The following is a 17,821-nucleotide window of genomic DNA, read 5'->3' as shown; positions in this document are numbered from 1 at the left end:
TTACTCTCTTCTGATGTAGCTGGAATTACAGGCTTACTCCACCAGGCCTGACAAAAAAGCTCCGTGTGTAGCCCTGGCTGTCCTGGAACTCACTCTGTAGACCAGGCTGGCCTCGAACTCAGAGATCCTCCTGCCTCTTGCCTCCCCAGTGCTGGGATCAAAGGCGTGCGCCACCACACCTGGCTCTACTATAGTGTTCTTATGGGCACTGAATCTAGCCTTGCCGCACATGCGAGGTAAGTATTTTACCACTTAACCGTATCTCCAGCCTTGAAACAAGTATTCCCTTTGTAAACTTTTATTATTTGTGTTATAGAATTTTATTATGTGTGTATGTGTGGGGGGAGGGGTCAGAGGACAATCATATACAGTTTGTTCTTCCTTTTGTTTTTGAGATAGCGTTTCTCTGTGTAGCCCTGACCGTCCTAGAACTCACTCTGTAGACCATGCTGTCCTCAAACTCGTAGATCTACCTTCCTCAGCTCCCCAGTGCTGGAGTACACTGTTGCCTGGCCTTTCCTTTCACCTTTACACAGTTCTAGGGATTGCATTTAGGTTACCTGCCTTGTGCAGCAAGTGACTTCATCTGTTGAGCTATATCACGGGCCCTGAAACCAAGACTTTTAATTGAAGTTGTTTTTTTTTTCCCTCCTCGAGACAGGGTTTCTCTGTGTAGTCCTGGCTGTCCTGGAACTCACTTTGTAGGCCAGGCCTTGAACTCAGAAATCTGCCTGCCTCTGCCTCCTGAGTCTGGGATTAAAGGCGTATGCCACCAGGCCCAGCATTTTTTTTTTTTTTTAAGGAGGAGACGGAATAGAGGTCACAGAAGCTCTTGGAAGACAAAAGAGAGGTAGAAAGATCCCAAAGAAGCAAAGGTGGGTGTTGAAATACAGGAATCCAGGACCATGTCACATGTCATATAAGGGCAGATGGAAAGGTTTAGGTCATGTGAGGAGACTGGACGTTTAGCTGCCTGTCAGGGCTTCCAAGGTCCGCCGTTCCCTCCTCTCTGGATCTCATGCAGCATTTTTACTAGGTCATTAGAAATGGTGAACTTTGTATGTTTTCGGACAGGGTCTGTTTCGTCCAAGCTGGCCTCTGAACTCACTATGTAGCTTAGCCGGGCTGCCTCTGCCTCCCAAAGTGCTGGGACTGCAGGGGTGGCCACTCCAGTGTGACAGTCACTCACACACAGACCTGGAAGGGACTCATTCACCTCCTATCATCTCCTGTTACAGGAGAGGAAATTGAGGTGAGAGGGGAGTGACTTTTGACCGGCCACACAGAGAAACAGACCCAAGGCGTGGGGTAGGCTCCTTCTCAGGAAAGTTAATGATTAGAACCTACGCAGAGCTATAGCATTGTCACCACAGTTACTAATTAAGCCATGCTCACTGAGAAGACTCGCTTCAAACAGACAATCTATAGATTGTGGTAGTGTGACCCAGTCACTTATCTTGGAGTCCACTCGTAACAGCTTAACCTCTGTGGGCTTACACGCCCTCCTCACTGCAGGCCACAGGAGGGCCTGCTTCAAACTTTTGGGAGGAGGAATTCAACTAAGATGACTTCCCTAGTGTTTGAGCGGAGTAGGTAATACAATCTGCTTCCCGTGTTCTCTGTCTCCAGATAGGGCTGTAATTACACACACGAGGAGGAAAGGCAGTCGAGACCAGTTATGTAAACTCAGCCTTCTTGTCAACGGGATTCTCGGATTGCATTTGTGCAAACCACGGCAATTGTCTGCCAACCGCATGGAGCCAGAATCCGATTGCAGGCCTATGTGAGCGCTTGTGTTCTTTCTGGAACTCAGTGTGTGTGTCTCAATATCAAAAGTTGACATTCTGAGGTTAAAACAAAACTCTCACCAACCAAGTCCCAGTACTACAGTTACACTGCTGAAGGCTGGGGACACCAGAGGGAGTCCCCCAGACAAAGTGTCATAAATGGATACGTGGCTTTTGAAATATAGAAACTGGCCTTTGAATTGTATCTTTTTTGTTTGTTTTCCAGACAGGGTTTCTCTGTGTAGCTCTGGCTGTCCTGGAACTCACTCTGTAGACCAGGATGGTCTCGAACTCAGAGATCAGCCTGTCTCTGCCTCTCGGGTGCTGAGATTAAAGGTGTGCACCACCATGCCAAGCTTGAAATGTGTCCTAAATTTGATCTTTAAGAAAGAAAGGCAGACAGTTTCTTATACAATTGAGTCAACACTTGGTAACACTTTAATATTCAATTTCAAGTATTTGGCAGCTTAACATCTCCTTCACTTCTCCCAAATCTGAGAAAAACTAGGATGCACAAGCCTCTCACACTATATGCACATGATTTCAAGACAGCAGGCAACACAGATTTTTGCTTAATGCATTGATGTCTTCTCCACTACGACAGACTGGTCATTGGTGTTGATGTGTCCCCCACAGCTGGCATCCAGTGCTTTGCTCGACACCTGCAGCTTCCAGCTTGCTCTGTCCTCTGTGGCAGGAAAACCACAGCCACCGCCCTGGCGCCATCCCGGGCTTGGTCCAATCAATAAGGACTTATTTCCTGTCCATTTGCTGAGGTCATGGGAGCGAGTCTCATTAATTATTTCTGTTGCTGAAGCCTCAAGTGTGCTCTGGCGTGACAAGTGAAAACCGCGTGACCTTTTTCCTTCTCGTTTTGTTTGTAGTGGTTCCAAAGGATAGATTCATTAAGCAGTCAGATAAAGGACAGAAAAAAAATACATATATTTCTAAAGTCATTAAACACGTTACTTATTTCATCACCAAAAGCGCTCCTGTCCGCCTCATTCTCTGGGTTTTTCAGCTAAGGAACAATAGTGTCTTTTTAATTTGGTGTCAAGAAAATCTGGTCACAGCAAACACAATGTTTTCTAAAGCCGATCTGGCCTCTGAGGGAGGGAAGCTCTCCAGGGCCTCCAGTGCCTTGTTTCCATGGTAACGACACAGGTCAATAGCTGAAGTCACACCTTTGCCAGCTCTGATTGTTTCTCGCAGCTGTTAGGAAATAAATGCACAATAAGTCAGGTTTTGGTTGTACAGTGAGGACCACAATTTAACTGGGGGTGGGAGTGAGGGGCAGGAAACGTGTAAATCCAGTATCTCTGCTCTCTCGTCTGGAGAAAGAGGACAGGTTTCCCGGTGATCTCCAGACACCATCACCTCCCTAAGGCTACGTACGGGAGCCTCGCTCCAGAGCAGCACAATGGCTCCAATCAGCCCAATTACAGCTCCTCTCACAGCCACCCCTTGATCTGCACAGAGTCCCATGCTGGGAAGGCAGTAATGAAGGCCAAGCTGTGGTATCTCTGGCATTTGGAATTCAACAGCCTCTATTTTATGTGTGGGGGTGGGGAGGGAGGAGGAGCCTCCATTAACATCTTCAAACTTAAAAAAAAACACTTAAAACACCTTATGTTGATACAATAATCAAAATGAAAATTCAAGGAAAACACATATTATTAAATCTGAGTATGACTTATTTAAAAACAAAATATTTTCCTCAGGAAAATGGAACAAAGCATTTTTGCTAATGCAGTGGTTCTCACCAGCCAGCAAATTGACTTCCGGTCTCTCTCTGTGACCAAAGAAAGAACCAAAGGGTCGGATGGGCAATGCTCACCTTTAATCCTAACACTTGGAAGGCAGAGGCAGGTGGGTTTCTGTGAGTTAGAGGTCAGCCAGGACTACATGGCCAGACTCTATTTCAAAACACAAACCAACAAACAGAAAAACAAGGAGGGGGCTGCAGATTTGCCTTGGCACGTACTCTCCTCCATCTCTGGCGGCTCCCCAAAGCCTCCACAGGCAGCAGCTGCACGCATGTGCACGAGGCCATACAAGTGACTACCAATAACATCTTAAAAACACTAAACAAAATCATTACAGTTGCAGTTGGAAAAGGCTTCATTTTTTGAACTTAAGTGACCTTGTCCTGTTCAATACTCAGTGAGGGCTTTAAAGGTCTCCCCCACTCCCTCACCTAGGCACCAGGCAGTCCCTGGCTAGCTCACCTGAGGCCAACTCCTCTGACTCTCAGAGACTGGGTGGGGCCAGGTAGTAAGACCCAGTCTATGAGTCATGGAAGATGCATGCTATGGACGGGATGCAGCAGGAACTGTCCGTGGGAATCCCTCTAGGGCTTTCCCTCTGGCGCTGGGGCGGGCCCACAGCAGAGATTCTCTACTGCCTGGATACCTGAGTCACAGCAAGGAGCATTACAGCCTTCCTGTGAACATTTCCTTTTCCTTTTCTGAGACAGGGCTTCCCTGACCTGGACATCCTGCCAGGAAGGTGCTGGCTGTCCTGGAACTCAGAGAGCTGCCTGCCTCTACCTCCTGAGTGCTGAGACTAACAGGCAAGCGCTGCCACCGCTGGATGGATGTGGACATCTTCACTGACAGTCAGCGAGTCCTCATCTCTGCAGCTCCTTTGAGCTCTTTGATTTTCTACTTTTTAAACTGTGCTACACTGGGGTTCTCATCTCCCCCCCCCCCAGGTTATTTTCACATCCTAAAGAGCCTTCCCACGCTCCATCCACATTGCCACATTGCCAAAAAGGTTTATAAATCAAATATGGTCTTGTCTAAAATCTGTCACTGCCTTCCGACAGCCTTAGCAGTTCAAGTTCCCCAGGAGGAACAAGAGTCCTTTCTCCAGTCCCTCCCAGCTTCGTTTCTCTCCCTTCTGTCTTCTGTTCCTATATTAAGGGGAACTAGCTGCAGTTTTCAGAGCTGACACACTGGCTCCCTTGGGGTTGCCATTCCACTCCTACTAAGCCCCTCCCACCCCGATTCTACCTGGGTGGAAGGCACTCAGCCACCCAGGGTGATGGCACCAGGGACCAGCTGCTCTTCTGCCTCTGGAGTAGCCTGTGTGCTTCTGGAGTAGAGAGTTACTACACTGTTGTACTTTAATGTTCTACTCACATACTGACTTCCCTGTGAGACTTTAAGCTACATACTGTATAATACATAAAACATGAATAAAAATATATGCTGGTGTATTACTCTAATTAGAGGATAAAGGGGTTAGAGGTCCAGGGAAGCTCAGTTACTCCAGATATTAGAAGAGGCCACATTTCTTGTTTTCAGCTTGTGTGTGTATGTGTGTACACGAGTGCACATGCATGCATAACCCCACAAAATTGTGGTATGAGATCAGGTTCTCTTCTTCCATTTTTATGTGGGTTCTGGGGATCACACTTATGTGAAGCTTGTGTAGTGTCATTATACCTGCGAAGCCATCTCACTTTTGGGGGAGCAAGGCAGACAGCACCTCACTCTGCCTGGCCTTCTCACTATGTACCATCTCTGCCTGAATTACACTCTCAGCAATTCTTCTGTCTCAGCCTCCCCCACGAGATGGGATTACAAGCATGTACCGCCATCTGCCTCCGAGGCCATGGTTTTCTGCTGCCTTTTCCCATAGAGCCACTTTCTACTAAACTTTAGACTCTGATCACTCCAGCCTAGGCTTTGCCGAGGACTGAGTGAGCGCACAGCCAGATTCAAGTTTCTGTCTTAGCTCTACCATGTGAGGGACGTAACTCAACTGACTGTTCCCGGCTCTAAACGAGGATCCTATGGACTCCGCAGGGACGGGTGGGGCTGCGCGAGAGCAGAGATTACTGGACTGTAAAATCATGGTTGCACTCATGGCTACAGCTCAGCCTGCTTAGCTCTCCCCCCAAAGGCTTAGAGCTCTCCCTGACTATGGCATTCCATCTAATCAGATCAAATCAGTTTTGGTTTCATCTACAGTGAGCTCAGAGGCAGCTGGACTCAGATTCTGAAGACACTTAGGTGAGTGTGGCCCTGTTTTCATTACAGCAGTCAACATTCCTTGGACAAGCCAATGCTTTAGACTTCTAGGCTGGCAACCGAGGCATGTGGATGTCTGTTAGAGGAGTCAAATGCTGAATTTCTAAGAACTCTTGGGGCACCAACTAATGTCAGAGTCATGTCCTCTCTGCTCAAGGCCCAGGAGCTAAAGAGAACCTGAACTGCAGCAATACCAAGGCAGCAATGTGGCACTATAGGTGCAGGGCAGGGCAGGGCAGGGCAGGGCAGGGCAGGGCAGGGCAGGGCAGGGCAGGGCAGGGCAGGGCAGATAAGGTCAACCAGGAGAGATACCAGAAAGTCTTGCAGAGTGGGCTTTGATGAGACGTGGGGTCAAGAGTAGCAAGTTAACTGCAGGGGAAGAAGGCTGCGGGGAACAGTAAGCAGAGCGTGCAGGGAGGAGCCCACAGGGAGGAGCAGGGCTGAGAACAGCATGCCTGGTAGAGCCAGGCAGCAGGGACCATGACAGCTCTGAAAACCAGGCTAAGAAGTCTTCTATTTTTTTTCTTCAAAATTTAATTAGAAGCACACCTTTGGTGCATGCCATTGGCAGCAGGCTGCTTCATCCTAGTTTTGACTTGCATAATCATAACACTGCGATTACACCAGGAGAGTTATCTAGAAACATCTTTTTAAAAAGTCATTTCACTAAGTATTATTGCTGCGTGTCTATGTGAGAGGGACTGTGGGCAGGCAGGCCACGGTACAATGTCAAGAGCACAGGACGCTTTCAGAACTTGGTTCTTGCATCTCGGGCTCTGGAAATCAAACTCAGGCCAGGCTTCCCAGCAGCCGCTTTTATTCGCTGACCCACTCTGCCAGCCCAGAAAGTTAACTAGGAAAGTTAGATAGTTCCCTATCATCGTCTAGCTAGTCCTTGTCTTAGCAGCAGTCTACTATTTTAAATTATTTTATTTTATTTATTTTTTTTTAAAGATTTATTTATTTATTATATGTAAGTACACTGTAGCTGTCTTCAGACCCTCCAGAAGAGGGCGCCAGATCTCATTACAGATGGTTGTGAGCCACCATGTGGTTGCTGGGATTTGAACTCTGGACCTTCGGAAGAGCAGTCGGGTGCTCTTACCCACTGAGCCATCTCACCAGCCCTTTAAATTATTTTAATAAAAAAAAAATGTGTGTGGGTCTTTTGCATGTTTGTCTGTGCATCATGCTTGTGCAGTGCCTGAGGAGGCCAGAAGAGGGCACTGGATCCCCTAGGACTAGTGTCATAGACAGCTGAAAGCTGCCATGTAGGAGCATGGGAATTAAACCCAGGTCCTCTGGAAAAGCAGACAGTATCTTGTTCTGTTTTGGTTTTTTTTTTTTTTTCTCGATACATTGTTTCTCTGTATAGCTCTGTCTATCTTGGACTACCTCTGTAGACCAGACTGGCTTTGAACTCACAAAGATCCTCTTGCCTGTCTCCCGAGGGCTGGGATTAGAGGGACGCACCACCCGCCTGGAACAGCCAGTGTTTTTACCTCTGATTCATCTCTCCAGCTCTGTTCAGCGGTTTTCAGATTTTTTTTTTTTCACCCATGGTCAATCAAAGTTCCCACATTACACTTGTTTGCAATGACTTTCATTTGTTTGTTTGTTTGCTTGTCATAAGATAGGCTCTTAAAGTCTCTGGCTGGCTTTGAACTTGCAAAGACCCTCATGTCTTTGCCTCCTATTACTAGAATTACAGGCATGTACCATCATGCTCAGTTTTGAAATAACATTGTAATATCTTTTTTTTCTGATCCTTGTCTGCTTTTCTCTTTCCCTTTGGAGACAAAGTCTTGTTATCCATCCTTGTGTGCTAGCTGGTTCTTTTGTCAAGCTGACACAAGCTCACACTGAGTAGGAACAGGACCTCAGCTCAGCACCACTCTCCAGGTGCTTAGAAGCAACCCTTTGGACACTGATTAGTTGATTAGCGATTGTTCTGGGTAGGCTCAGTGGCGCTTTGGCCTAGAGTGCATGACTTGAACTGTGTAAGAAGCAGGCTTTCACTTCTTGTGCAAATCTGTCAATTTCTTGTGCAAATTGACAAGACAGTAAAAGCTCCTGCTTCCAGGTTCCTGCCTTGAGTTCCTCTCCTGATTTCCCTCTGTGACCTGAGAGCTGTAAGAATAAACCCTTTCCTCTCCAAGTTGTTTTTGGTCATCACAGCAACAGTAACCCTAACTAAGACAGCTGGGCTGTCCTAGAACTTGCTATGTAGCCAAGGCTGACCTTGAACTTGTCTCAGGACTCTTGCCTCTGTCTTCTGGATACTAGATTATAGGTGTGGCACACTGTGTCCCTGACACTGTCACTGTAAGAGAAACAGGCAATGCTATAGAATATTTTTATGGTGTATGGTATTTTAACTCCTACATCTCTTGTGCCTGTTCACTTTAGTTTGTTTCTTTGTGAACTTTGAGACAAAAGTCTCAAAAGTCTGGGCTGGCCACCAACTCACTCTGTAGTCAAAGATGACTTCAGCTTCTGATCCCGTCTTTACCTTCTGAGTGCAGGAGACTGCGGACCCAGTGCCACCTGCCTCCGTTAGGGAACCCAGGGATTCACACATGCTAGGCAACTGCTCTTTTCACTGAACTAAAACCCCTAACCCTTCTGTGAACTGTAACGAACCAGGCTCAACTTAATATATGATGGTAGCAAATAGAACATTTAATCTTTAATCTTATAATGAGGAAATGCAGCTGCAGTCTGGTAAAGCACTTTCCCCAGAACGTTCAAAGCCTGAAGTTCAGTTCTTCTTAGGACACAGGTAGAAGGAGAGAACCGACTCCCCAAAGTTGTCTCCTGACCCCACACGTACACCTTAGTACACATATGCCTACATCATACACAAGCCACACAATAAATAATGCAATTTTTAATTTTATGTAATTATTTTAATTAAAATATAATTTAAAAATAAAATGTAAAACTACATTAAAAAACATAATGTTTAAAAATCATGAGTAAAATATTGTTTGAAAAGACACATTAAGTTGAGCTAAATAAAAAAAAAAATCTGACCAAGAGATTCATATAGGAAACTTTTAAAAAGCAGATGTGGGCTCATGCCTTTAATTCCAGCACTCAGGAGGCACAGGCAAGATCTCATCTTTGTGAGCTAAGGACCAGCCTGGTCTACACAGCAAGCTACAGGCCAGCCAGGGTGAGAACCTGACTTTAAAAACAACAGCAACGCAGATGCCACTGGCTGTGGTAGCTCACAGCTGCAATCTCAGCACTCCACCAGCTGACAGCTACATAGTTCTTCTCTGTCTGCCTGTCCTCTCTCCCTCCCTCCCTCCCTCCCTCCCTCCCTCCCTGGAGGTACTGAGGCCTCACTGATGGAGATGGAGTTGAAGCTTAGACCATTTGAAATTGTCCTTCCTTCCTTCCTTCCTTCCTTCCTTCCTTCCTTCCTTCCTTCCTTCCTTCCTTCCTTCCTTCCTTCCTCCCTCCCTCCCTCCCTCCCTCCCTCNCTCCCTCCCTCCCTCCCTCCCTCCCTCCCTCCCTCTCTTTATTTTTCAGACAGGGTCTCTTTCTGTAGCCCAAACTCCTGTGTCTGGAACCAGCAACAACTCTCCTACCTCAGCATCCAAGAGGCATGCAAAGCCACCACATCTGACCAGACAGGTTTTTTGTTTTTGTTGTTTAGTTTTGTTTTGTTTGAGACAATGTTTCTTTTTTCTTTTTTTTTTTAAAAGATTTATTTATTTATTATATGTAAGTACAGTGTCTTCAGACACTCCAGAAGAGGGCGCCAGATCTCGTTACGGATGGTTGTGAGCCACCATGTGGTTGCTGGGGTTTGAACTCTGGACCTTCAGAAGAGCAGTCGGGTGCTCTTACCCACTAAGCCATCTCACCAGCCCGAGACAATGTTTCTTTATGAGGTCTAGGCTAGCCTTGAAATTGTGGTTCTCTTAGGTGAACTGATTCCTGGGTAAAGGGATTGTTAAGGGTAAAGGCTATGATAACCTTATCAATTAGAAAGTAGGAACACCTTTTTCTTGATTATGGCCAACATCATCGGATATAGGGTCATCAGCATCTTGGAAAACAAGCACGTCCTCCCTCCTGATGTTAGAGCCCCTGGGATAAGTCAGGCGCCGGGCATGCGTTGATCTCAGCACTGAGTTACCTAGTGAGCCTCGGGTCAGGCGGGGCTCCAGGGTGACCCTCAGTCAGCAACCCAACCCAACCCCAAAGATCAATCACTACGGTTTCCCACACTGCCGTAGCAGTGGAGAAAGTGCAGCACAGAGATAAACTCAGTGGCAGCGTGGTGCATAAGGTGGGCAGGAATGCACGGGCTGACCTTCCAGCTACTGGAGGGCTCTGAAGGGTCGGGGAGAGCATTTACAGATGATTCCTGCGATTGTGACAGTGTTCCAGCACAGGTCATCTGTCTAGAGGAGAACCCCAGCTCAGCTCTGACCTGAGCTAGACTGCTACCTACCTGCACTGTCCCCTGGGCTGAGACTATGAACGGAGAACAAGCCACTCTTCATAGTGGTGGGAGTGACTCTGTGGTAGTGCAAGAGCAGGGAGGAGCAAGAGGACCAGCATCCAGGAGGGCAGGCCAATAAATAAGTCACCGAAGCCAGAGAAACAAACTGGGGCATGCACCCCAGGAACTTTTTGGGCCACACCCCAGTGCCACCTGCTTCTGCTGGAGTGCCTCAGTGTGGGAATCCTTCTGTTAAAATTGTTATTTTTGAAGCAGGCATTGAGTTCTCTAAGGAGCCGAGGCTGACCTTCAGCTTCTTGTTCCTCCCGCCTGCCTCCATCTCCTGAGTGCTCAGACTATAGGCATGCACCACTCTGCCTTTTAGTTTTAGACAAGTGCTCTCTCAGTTAAGATATACCCTCAGCCCATAATCCTTCTTTTATTTTAAAATGATCACTGTTGCCTGTGTATACGCTACTGTGCCGTGGCACACACTGTGGGTTGGTTCTGTTTATTCACCTTAATGCGGCTGGGGATCAAACTCTGGTTGCCAGCTCTGCACAGCAAGCCTCTCTGTTCCTTCGTTTGTTTGTTTTTTAAACAGAGTTTCTGTGTGTGTAACTGGGCACCCTGGGACTCACTTTGTAGATCAAGCTGGTCTTGAACTCCCAGAGATCTGCCTGCCTCTGCCTCCTGAATGCAGGGATTAAAGATGTGTACTACGACCACCTGACTCACAACAGGCCTCTGTAAGCACTGAGTATCTCTTTTAGGAGGAAAAACAAAAGAGCACTTAACACTTAGCTTCAGAAATAGCAGAGATTTTGAAGTTGAGATTTTTGAAACTTAGCCCTCTGTGGGCAGGGTTTGGAAAAGAATACGGTACCATAGATTTGGCAGAGCTTACTAGAGAGTGTAAGCTCATTCATATTGAAGGCGAAGTCGTCGCCGGTGCCATGCTGCCAGGACTCAGTGTTGGCTTTCTTTCCTTTCCACACGTCTAGGAGCTACTTAAATGAAGATGAGGAAGGGATGCACACTGACATGTAGCTTCCAGACGTCATGCTGCCAGAGAGACAGCTTACGGATGGGCAGCATCAAGCTGGGAATGGTTGTACCGTAAGCCGGCGCTAGCCAAAAAAATGGCTAATGGTATAGCTGTGCACCTGGGTTTAACTAATTATAAAAGGAAAAGCTTTGATTTGGCAGTGATTCACAGAAAGCCTCAGGATCTCTGAAAACTACATTCTTTATGTAAGCCAAGACCATGTTGTATATAGAAAAGGCAAACGCAGACTTTGTAGTCACTACCAGATGGCCATGTCCAAAATACAGCTGTGGATGGTCTCATTGGCTTGGAAAGTTAGCCTAAGTTTAAAAAAATGATGTTTAAGCTAGATGTGGCAGTACATGCCTTAACCTAGCACTGGGGAGGCTGAGGCAAGGCAGCTATGATGTCAGTAGCACAAGAACATTCTCAAATAGCAAAGATGTTAAAAATGAATACAGTGATACTGGCACATCAGTTACTTTCCCGATGCTGCTGGAATACAGCACCATTGCTGTAGCATAGCACTGAAGAGGGAGGGGCTTATTGTTCCTTACCACCTAGATGGGGAGTCCACAATGGCTGGGGAGGAAGGGCAGGAAGCTAACAGATCACATCTTCGAACACAGCAGGAAGCCAAGAGAGCAAACTGGAAGCAGGGCAGGTTACGGACTCTCAAAGCCTGGTGTACTCCCTCCAATGACACTGTATCACTGCTCCTAACAGCATCACCGACTGGGGACCCACCCAGTCTACGAGGTATGTTCTCATTCACACCGTCACTCCCATCCCTAAACAACAACAGCAGCAGCAGCTTTTGCTGAAGCAGACACAGGAGAGGATGTTTTGCTAAGAACAGACACATGATTTTTTTTTTTTTTTTTTTGGGGGAAGGGTTTTTCTTTGTAGACCAGGCTGGCCTCAAACTCAGAAATCCGCCTCTGCCTCCCAAGTGCTGGGATTAAAGGCGTGCGCCACCACGCCCAGCCTACATGATGTTTTTTTGAAGGCAGTCTAGAAAAAGGACATGTTTTGCCAGAGCAGATACTTGAGAGAACACACGATGTTTAAAAAAGATATAAATATATAGCCCAATGGACAGTGGACGATACTGAATGGTATTGGTATGCCTTACCATTCTGTATTGGTCATCGTTTATCATGACTTGTAGAGAAAAACACAGCAAAAAAACTTCTGCTGGTGTTCCAGTGGCTTCCTGATGCTTCCTTGGACTTGGGCCAGCTGGCAGAGCCTTGTGGTTTTTTCTGGATCACCCTGCCATTGCTGAGTTGTAAATGGTGTTTGCTAGTCCTGCCATTGCTGATTCATGAACTGAGTTTGTGAACAGATCAAGCTGCCACTACTAATTCATGTGAGCTGAACTGCTGATATCCTGACAATGCAGATTGGATTTACTCCAAAGAGTTCTTTCTTTTTTTTTTTGTTTTTCGAGACAGGGTTTCTCTGTGTAGCCCGGGCTGTCCTGGAACTCACTTTGTAGACCAGGCTGGCCTCGAACTCAGAAATCCGCCTGCCTCTGCCTCCCGNCTTTGTAGACCAGGCTGGCCTCGAACTCAGAAATCCGCCTGCCTCTGCCTCCCGAGTGCTGGGATTAAAGGCGTGCGCCACCACGCCCGGCCAAAGAGTTATTTCTAAACAGGCCCACGTCCTCCTCTGCTCCATTAACCTTTCCTTTCCACTGCCTCTGCTGGGTGGTGGGCTAGAAGGGAGGTTAAAGCATTTAAGGACCTTTATTAAAAATAGATTTTAAGGACGGGCAGTGGTGGTGCAAGCCTTTAAACCCAGCACTTGGGAGGCAGAGGCAAGGGGGTTTCTGAGTTCAAGGCTAGCCTGGGCTACAGAGTGAGTTCCAGGACAGCCAGGGCTACAGAGAAACCCTGTCTTGGGAAAAAAAAAAAAAAATCTAAGCCTACAGGGGCTCATGTTGCTTCAAGAAAAAGAGGAAGGAGATTCCTCCCCCTCTATGGAGGTCTTTCTCTCTCTTCCTTAATAAATCTATGTTCACACCATTAGAACGATACATAAATGAGCAACACACCACCAGTGACAGGCAGAGGCAGAGGCCAATCTGTGTAGCTCACGGCCTGAGCAGATGAGCCTGATTTTAGAATGTAATTAAATAGGACAAGATTAGTTTAATTCTTAATTTATAAATGGTTATCAACATTTAGTAGCTTGGCGTTTGAGGTTAGTAATATGAAATTATGCTAAATTTAGGGTTAACTCCGAAGGAAAAACAGTCATTGTTTCCTGGTTGTCATGTCTTCCAAAGGGAAATTTATGGCTTATAAACAACCATAGATTTATTCATATTCTGATTCTAAGTTAATTTTTAATTTTAGTATCATATTCCAAAGTAGGAACTTAATTCTACACATTGAAATTCAGAAAGCCTAACTAGGCCCATGGAGATTTTCAATAAATTCTGTAATAGATATTCAACAAGCAAAACGTGTCATGGTTGCAGACTGAAGCAAGCTTTCTTGCCTGTAGCACGTTTTGTTTTGTTTTTTTTTTTTGAATCAATATATAGCCTGTACTGCAATCTCATGACAAATACTGTGGCGGGTGTTTAATTAAAAGGAATGTCTTGGGACAAGAACATGCACAGTATGTTCTATATCCCACGGTGCTGGTGGCATCAGAGGAACGTATAACCTATATGAGAGCGAGTTTGGCTTTCTAGCATTTTACTTGAGTCAGTCTTACTTACCAGTTTCTTTTGTTGTTGCTTGGCCTGCTCATGTCCCCAACTGTTATCCACTTTAGCACCTGAGTACTCAGTCCGGGGGACCATGAGCAACCCCTGCCGTCTCCACCATCCTTATAACCGTAGCTTGGTAACAACCTAGCATGCATCCTGATGAGCAGAACTTCACCAGGGAGCACCTACCACAACAGAAAAAAGATAACAAGCCAGCGTGACCCTCACTATGTCTTCTGTGTCAGTGGGCAACGGAGAAATGTCTATGGAGTGAGGTGTGCCATGGAAGTGCAACATACTTGCTGGTAGGATGGATAGCTCCTTCCCATGTAAGGTGTGTGTGTGTGTGTGTGTGTACATGTGTCATAGCGCACATGTACAAGCAGAGGACAACTCTGTGGGAGGGGTCCTCCCCTGCCACCTTTACGTGGGTGGGCTTTGGAGACTGACCTCAGGCTTTCGAGGCCAGCACTTCCCCTGCTGAGCCATCGTGTCTGACAATATGCAGGGGGTTTCTATGGAATGGCATTATGGGTATGTTGTTGACTTGGACACTTGTCTCCCTCCAGAGGATGGTGATGAGGATATTTTGGTGGTGGTGGGGAGTATGGGGACAGGGTCTCCCTATGTAGTCCTGGCTGGCCTTGGGTTTATAATCTTCCTGTTTCATCTTCCCCAGTGCTGGGATTGCAGCACAGGTCCAGCTATGAGAGTATACTATAGTTACACTGTAAGGCTGTCTTGGAAGAGTGAAGAATGCTTCCTAGATTTTAAAAAGTCACACTAATCATTACATTGGCTCAACAAACATAACCCCATTCACCAGGCAATGGCATTTCTAAGCATGGACTATGCTATACCTAAAGACAGCAATACCATTTTAAGGTACTTCCAAGACTGCATTACAACTTTTTGTCATATGTCTATAAACCTGAGAAGTAGCGTGGTGGAAAAGGCAGACGTTATGGTCAGACATACACAAACCATGCAGACCACACTGTACATAAAAGCACTGAGCACTGAAAGGCCACAGCTGCTTCTAAGCAGTGTACACAAATCTTGCCATAAGTGAACCAAAGACACAGCTCAGCATACCTGTCTTAGCACTAGGGCAGGAAGCCCCTCCACAGGGGGCCCCACTGCACTTTACACTAGGCAGCCTGCATGATGAGCCTGGCAAGAACAGGCAAGACCTTCATTAAGCCAGGAAGCCGAGGACTGCAGGGCCGGGACAGTAGGATCTACTTACGCCAGTCTCTACTTGATACACACACCACTCGGCGTGTTTGCAGATCCTGCAAGCTCTACTGTTACCTCAGTAACTCTGCTTGAAAGCTGAGGGGCTCAGCCCACTTGTTATACAGAAAAGACTAAGCACATCACACTCTGATGTAATGGGGGCTTAGTGTGCTTGTAGGAGCTGGGCAGAAAACACTGGGGGTTGGGGGATGGTTTCAGATGCACCAATTAAAAGACTATAGCCTCCTCATGGACTAGACAGATTGACAGCTCAAAAGTCCTTAATTCTGTATAAAATCAGACTGTTCATACGAACAGTGTGTGAGTTTGAGAGTGACAAAGACTTCTGACTCACTAAAACCATATTTGAAGCTATACGGAAGTGTGCCTCTTTTCCTCTCGCTCACAATTTCAGAAAATTTGTTCCTCTCCAGTAGTTTTTAAGATGAGGAAAGAGAGTACTCCCTTTATATCGGCTTCAGACCCAATCCAATATAAACTTTAATGGACCAAACGGGCTCTCTTAGGGGTCAGAAGGCTCTATCCGCTACATAAAGACACTCAGGCTCTCCTTGTGCACAGGTGGTTCTTGGCACCACAAACTGGGAGAAATAATTGAATGCAGTCACCCCACAGAGCAATGCTCTCACCCACAGAATTAGCCTGCAGGGCATTTTTCCTTAGCTCTTCAGACTGAGATTCTAAAGATCTCCCCAGCTAAAGATCTGTTTCAACCCAAGAGGTACAGGAATGGAGTTGTAACCATTTGGCTAAACATACATCAGGAGATCTTAAGGGAGTGGGGTAGCACAACACAGAGGTGATATGGAGGAGAAAAGGTGAGAAACTGGAAGGGATATTTAAGAGGGGGAGAGAGAGGAGAGCAGGGTAGAAGAGGGGGTGGAGGGAGGGATAAGTATAACTAGGATGTTTGAAAAAAAAAAGCCATATAGAAACCAACTATGTGGGGCTGGTGAGATGGTTCAGTGGGTAAGAGCACCGACTGCTCTTCCAAAGGCACTGAGTTCAAATCCCAGCAACCACATGGTGGCTCACAACCACCCATAATGAGATCTGATACCCTCTTCTGGTGCGTTTGAAGACAGCTACAGTGAACTTATACTAATAAATAAATCTTTGAAAAAAAAAAAAAGAAACCAACTATGTTAGCAACCCTCCTCTACAACAGAATTTAATTGGAGTCATTCTACACAGAAGCCACACATTGTCAAATAAAAGCCCAGTGCCAGTTGTGGGATACCTGCCATCAAACTGATTTTCAGGAGTGTCTTGGAGCCCCCAAAACAATACAGACTATTGCCACAACTCTTATTTGCCGATTAGAACTTGATAGTTATACTGTATGCTAAAGACACCCCAGACTTTGTTAACAGATCACCGAGCAATCAAGCTGGTATTCACCAGGACATTTCCTTCCTGCTAGCTGGCTTTGTAGGAGCAGAAGGTGCGATGAGGCTGCTGGGGGACGGAAGTCATCCACAGTCTTGCTCAGCTGTGAACACTACGAACTACAGTAAGACGCAGTGTGGCCAGATGTGCCCATGGGTGCAAGAGAGGCATGAATGCCATGGTGTAACCCAGTGCTCTCGACTGGATTGAAGTTTTTCTCTCCAGGAGGAAGTGCATGCTGTAAATTTGCTCAGGGACCCATGGCTGGAGAGCGAGCAGGCCCACGAGTGAACCTACTGTTATTACTTTGTTATGCAGGGTCACACGGCCCTGTAAGCAGCCCAACTCCCAGAGCTTATCAGAGCTTCTTTGTGCAAGAGTGTGGTTAATGCAGGGTCACATGTAGTCCAAGTGCAGAAAATAGGTTGTGTACAGTGTGCGTGGCCACAATGGAACATTCGTGTTCCATAAGGGCACCTCCCTCCTTGGCCAGGGCTGAGGGTGTATAACAGAAGAGAAGGCCGAAAGAGTGTAAGAGCAAGAGGTCAAGGAGAACCAAGTGAAACTGACTTCAGAACACAACAGGGTCATTGCGCTCACAAACTCACAGCAGCTGTGTGTGGTAGCCTGCCCAAGATCAAACCAGTCACTATTTCAGCACAGAGAGAGGAGGGCTTGTGGACCACCACAGTGTGTGGCTGCTTATGTGTGTGTGTGTTCTTTAAGGGTGTGGCCTCTCAAGGATGTTCCAGTGGATAGCCCACATCCACAAGTATATGGGCAAAACAAACTGGACTTCGTGTCTTACTAAAGAAAAACAAGGCAAAACAAACAACCAAAGAGCCGGAAATGGAACTGGGAGGGAGGGCTAGGGGAGTAGGTGGATCTGAAAGGAGTTGGGGGGACTTGAGGGGTGTTGAATATGATTAAGATACATTTGTATGCACTATGAAATTCTCAAAGAATTACTAAAAGTATTTTATTTAATTAATATAAAAATATTATATTTAGGAGCTAAGCACAGTGGCATATACCTTTAATTCCAATACTAAGGAGGCAGATGCAGGCAAGCTCTCTGAGTTTGATGTCATACATGCTGAGTTTCAGGCTATC

General features: G+C 46.4%; 1 protein-coding gene across 2 annotated transcripts in view; it reads right to left on the bottom strand.

The window, feature by feature from the left end:
* Positions 1–2,203: 2,203 nt before the first annotated feature.
* The window catches only part of Pdss2 (decaprenyl diphosphate synthase subunit 2), a 215,006-nt gene continuing 199,388 nt past the window's right edge, over positions 2,204–17,821 (bottom strand). The window contains exons 8-9 of one of the 2 annotated variants that reach the window (XM_029482521.1): positions 14,069–14,244; positions 2,875–2,999 (exon numbers count right to left, since the gene is read on the bottom strand). In XM_029482521.1, coding sequence (XP_029338381.1) covers positions 2,966–2,999; positions 14,069–14,244 — 210 coding nt within the window. In that variant the 3' untranslated portion in view covers positions 2,875–2,965. Of the gene's footprint in view, positions 3,000–14,068; positions 14,245–17,821 lie in introns of both variants that reach the window. The other variant, XM_021173960.2, reaches the window with a different exon arrangement.

The sequence above is a fragment of the Mus caroli genome, chromosome 10, assembly GCF_900094665.2.
Source record: "Mus caroli chromosome 10, CAROLI_EIJ_v1.1, whole genome shotgun sequence".
NCBI classification, from domain to species: domain Eukaryota; kingdom Metazoa; phylum Chordata; class Mammalia; order Rodentia; family Muridae; genus Mus; species Mus caroli.
This window is presented reverse-complemented; position numbering and strand designations above follow the sequence as displayed.